This window comes from Chenopodium album, chromosome 15 (genome assembly GCF_948465745.1).
Source record: "Chenopodium album chromosome 15, dcCheAlbu1.1, whole genome shotgun sequence".
NCBI classification, from domain to species: domain Eukaryota; kingdom Viridiplantae; phylum Streptophyta; class Magnoliopsida; order Caryophyllales; family Amaranthaceae; genus Chenopodium; species Chenopodium album.
In genome coordinates this window covers 47,936,644-47,941,404 of record NC_137848.1, presented here as the reverse complement: position 1 = coordinate 47,941,404, position 4,761 = coordinate 47,936,644, and the positions used below count along the sequence as shown (strand labels likewise).

The following is a 4,761-nucleotide window of genomic DNA, read 5'->3' as shown; positions in this document are numbered from 1 at the left end:
AAACATCCCACAAAAATAAAACATAACACCCACCTCAATAATAATAATCTCTTCCTCTTTTGACTCTTCTCTCTTCCTTTTTCCTTTGTTTTTGTAGTAGGAAAAAAACACAAAAAAATCCAAAAAAAAAAAAAAAATTAAAAGAAGAAAAAAAAACATTCTTTAAATTGTTTTTGTTGTAGATTTTTGTTTTTTTAGCAATGGGAAGAGGAAAGATTATGATCAAGACTATTGAGAACACCAACAATCGTCAAGTTACGTTCTCGAAACGACGAACCGGGTTGATTAAGAAGGCGAATGAACTTTCTGTCTTGTGTGATTGTGACATTGCTCTTATAATCTTCTCTTGTACCGGAAAGAAGTATGATTTTGTCAGCAGTAAAACGTAAGTTTTTTTTCCTAATTATTTAGGGTACATTATTGAATTTTTTTTGTCGTATATAATTCTTGTTGCTAGCTGTTGTTGTTTAAACATAATTGCTGTAAAATTTTCTGATCATAATTGAAATCTTCAAAATAATCCCAAATTAATGTTAATTTCTTAATTCAGAGGTAAATTTTAATATCCTGCAATTTTTTCCTGATTATAATTTAATGTTCTTGTTTAACAAGCTTTGATGGATTTTTATGAGTATGACTTGAAAAATAATTTGTGTTTGAGTATTACACCTATTTTTTTTTTTTTTTTAATTATTTGTTAATTTTCCAACTAAATTAACTTGTGTTATAAGTTATGGAAGATCTTTTTTAATTCGTACAGTAGATGAAGGAGAATCAGAATCCATACAAAAATATTTTACGAGTATAGATGAAGACAAATTATTCAGGAATGTTAAAAAACAAAAAATTAAACTTTTTTTTTGGGCATAATTAGAAAGTTATCTTTTTGTTGTGATGTAATTTTATCCTATATTTACCTTTCAGATAAACTTTTCATTATAATACATTTTAGTGATATAAATATTGACTTATCAAGATTCCTCATCTAATTTATGTGCCCTAGAGTCCACAAACACACTTTTTTTTGAGGGAAAATTGTCAAAAGGGGCGATATACTTCATATTACTTTGTACTTTCTTTGTTTCCTAAATATTACAACAAAGGGTATGAGACACAAAAGTTAAGAGAGACACATAGAAACAAAGGTAGAGATCCATGTGATAAAGGAAAGAGAACAAGAAAAAACATGTGCAAATTAATAGAGTCATAATATTTGTGAAACTTCCTAAAATGGTGATTGTTGCAATATTTGTGTAAAAGAGGAATTATTAACTAGAGATGTCAAATTCCGTTTAGGCTATGATACCCTTTGGAGTTGTGGAAACAAAGATACAAAAATATACTTTGTAATTTAAAGAGGTATAAAGCCCATCCCAAAATGGTCGTCAATTGGCCCAATTTTGGCCCAGCCCAGTGATAACCTCTAATTTATTTATTTATTTATATATTATTTTTATTATTTTTTTTTTAATAGGGAGGGACTCTATTATAATCCCATTATACATTTTCAATTATTTGTTAGAATTTCATTTTTTTTCCAACTAAATTCGCATGTCTTATAAGTTATGGAAGATCTTTCTTAATTCGTACAGTGGATGGAGAATCAGAATCCATACAAAAATATTTCAAGAGTAGATGAAGACAAATTATTCAGGAAATATAAAAAAATAATTTAAAAATATCCTGTTATTCTTGACATTTTTTGGCACTTCAAAAAAAAAATTAGAAAGTTATCTTTTTATTGTGATGAAATTTTATCTTTATTTAACTTTCTGATAAATTTTTCATTAAAGTACATTTTAGTGATATCAATATCATCCAAATTCATCGTCTAATTTATGTGCCCTAGACTCCTAGAGTCCACAAACACACTTTCTTTTTGAGGGAAAATCATCGGAAGGGGCGATATATTTCGTAGTATTATTTTGTATTTCCTCCGTTTCCTAAATATTGCAACAAGGGGGTAAGACATGAAAGTTAAGAAGAGGAGAAAGATAGAGTCATAGACAGAAATAAAGGTAGGGATTCATGTGATAGGGAAAGAGAAAATGAAAAAAAAAAAACATGTGCAAATAAATAAATATCACAATATTTGAAAAACTTTATAAAATGGTAATTGTTGCAATATTTGTGAGGAATTATTAAGTCCCAAAGATGTCTAATTCCGTCTAGGCTATGATACCTTGCGGAAACAAAGATACAAAAATATACTCTGAAATTTAAAGAGGTATAGAGTCTATCCCAAAATGGCCTTCATGGCCTGAAACCCTATCTGGCTTAATCATTGGGCCTGAATAGCCCGAAAAATGGCCCAATCTTGGCCCAATTTTGCCCAGCCCAGTGATAACCTCTAATATAATTTCAATATAGTACTCCGTAGTATATTTTTGAACAGAAATTTGGAGAATTAATCCTAATAATTCTAGTTAATGTTGTTGTTACTCCTTGAGCATTGAATAATTTATGGTTTAACTTGCAGAACCATGGAAAACATGTTGCAACGGTACAAGGATTTCGTCGCCAACCGTTCAGCTACGGCCGCATCAAATTCTTCCAACAATGCAGCTACTGTTGAGCATCAACTAGTTGAGGTACGTAACTATAACTATGCTGTATAATTCAAGCTTAATTTCTTGATTAAATAGTATGTTTTCATTTTTACCTTAATTAATTGTGTGTTTAATATTATTGGAACAGTATAATCCAGATTCTGATGTGAATTCTATGCGTGAAGAACTTACAAAGCTACGAGCTTCATGCCTGTAAGTCACACTCTTTATAAGGGTCGTTTTGTAAAATCGCGTCACATTATTGATTTTGTAAGGTTTGGACAATGTAACAACTAATATATGACAAATAGTGTACGTGCTAACGATTTTTATATGATCGAACTCTGTAGGCAGCTGCAGGGGAAAGGATTGGACGGCTTAACTTTCTTAGAGCTTCAAACGTTAGAGAAGCAGTTACTTGAAGGGATTATGTCTATCAGAAATAAAAAGGTATAAATTGATGCTTAATTTATAAATTTGATAATGAAATAACAATAACTTTAAATAGCTAAAATCATGAAAAGTGTAACTATAATTAAGAAATTCAATGCATAACATGTAACTAAATTGTACTTCGTATGTATTGTAGGAGCGCATACTAAGGGAGCAGTGGGAAAGAAGTAAACAACAGGTATAATCTCAAACAATATGATGTCGTGTTAAACACGATACTTATCTCCATTTCATAATGTTCGTTCCACCCATATGCAACCTTATTAACTGTATAACTATTACCTATTTTCAGGAAGAGAAGATTAGCGAGGAAAATGCAGCATTACGCAAGGAAGTATGTGTGCTAATAACAAACAATTAGTAGTATCTTTTTTCAGTTACTCAAATTTAATTCTCCAACTTAAATCATTTTCTTAATTTTTTTTATAAACTTTTTTTATTTTTTTTTTATTTTTTTTTATTTTTTTATTTTTAACTTAGACGTACCCTTTGTTTTCATCCAACACATTTAATTTTTAAACAATTTAAAGTTAGAATTTTGAATGTGCAAATTTTGTGATCATATAAAATTAACATTGGATTCCAAATGTGTGTGTGTATATATAGGTACAGAGACTTAGACAATGCTCGAAGACATCTTGCAGCTCTGAATCTAACTCTTTGAAAAGAAAGCGCGCTGCAGCTGGATTATCGACTGATGAAGGTTCCGTTATGGAGAAAGAAGTCGAATCTGATCAACCTTTTCTAAGCTTAGGGTAATAATAACACTAATTTCTTAGACCTTTGATAAATAATTAAGCTATTGAATGGTATTCTAAGTTGTGTACCTTTACATACATTCTTACATTAAGGTAAATTCTTACAGTTCAATTAAACTTGTACAATGCAGGTTGCCAACTAGGCGTTTTTGTGATGAGGTGATACCTAAGACAGAAACCACGTCTAATGATTCGATTGGGGAAAATCCCGCGACATACGAATCATGAAGCACCTTAGTTAGTACAGATAGTTGCTTATTAGAGTGACAGCCAGTAAATCGAACTGGCTTATCGGCTGATTAGAGTGTAGTACTAGTACTAGTACTCGTAGTAATAGGTTCAGTTCAGTTCAGTTCAGTATAGTTATATAGGAGTGGTAGCTCTGACGTTTGATACCAAGCAATTCCAAAGATTTTCTTTCATTTCAAGGTTTTTTTTATAGTTCTATACATAGTTCAATGGAAATACAATCATGCCTCCTTTCATAATTGTTAATTGTTATATTGAATTCTGACTAATTTGTCTAATTACCGTGGATTGATTTAAACATATATTTGAAATTTTAATATTTAAAAATTACACATTAATACAAAGTATATGACCATTATTTTAACTAGAAAACCAAATGAGCGAAATTAGCACATAGCCATAATTGTAGAATTTGTTATATACACCCGGGTGTATGGTACACCCGGGTAATTTGACTATTCTGCTCATTTATAGAATGAACAGTAAATTACCCAGGTGTACCGTATACCCGGGTGTGCAGAACAGGTTCCTTCATAATTGTAAGTTTATGGACCACATACTTCACCCCATTTTGAAACAAAGTCCAACCCCAAGTCGTTGGATTGCTTTGATGAGGCAATTCGTTTAATGATTTTACTAGAGTAGGCTCGTGCGATGCACGATTTTAACAATATTTTTTAGTTTATTTGTGTGTAATATGTATGTAGTAGAAATAATTTATGAAAAATCTAATAAATTGATAAATTAATAAA

At 30.4% G+C, this 4,761-nt stretch overlaps 1 protein-coding gene across 1 annotated transcript; it reads left to right on the top strand.

Annotated features, from left to right (window-relative positions):
• The first annotated feature begins 200 nt into the window (after positions 1-200).
• On the top strand, positions 201-3,988 carry LOC145581321 (agamous-like MADS-box protein AGL15). Its single transcript, XM_081638345.1, has 8 exons — positions 201-385; positions 2,480-2,591; positions 2,698-2,762; positions 2,900-2,999; positions 3,139-3,180; positions 3,295-3,336; positions 3,609-3,757; positions 3,892-3,988. Exons 1-8 carry the CDS (start codon positions 201-203, stop codon positions 3,986-3,988), a joined length of 792 nt encoding a protein of 263 aa, XP_081494471.1.
• Positions 3,989-4,761: the final 773 nt, after the last annotated feature.

What these genes read in the sequence shown, in the direction of transcription:
- LOC145581321 (XM_081638345.1), top strand. Translation starts at nt 201, where the DNA reads ATGGGAAGAGGAAAGATTATGATCAAGACTATTGAGAACACCAACAAT. An exon ending in TTGAGCATCAACTAGTTGAG is followed by an intron (nt 2,592 to 2,697) that starts GTACGTAACTAT and finishes TTATTGGAACAG; the next exon opens with TATAATCCAGATTCTGATGT. An exon ending in ATGCAGCATTACGCAAGGAA is followed by an intron (nt 3,337 to 3,608) that starts GTATGTGTGCTA and finishes GTGTATATATAG; the next exon opens with GTACAGAGACTTAGACAATG.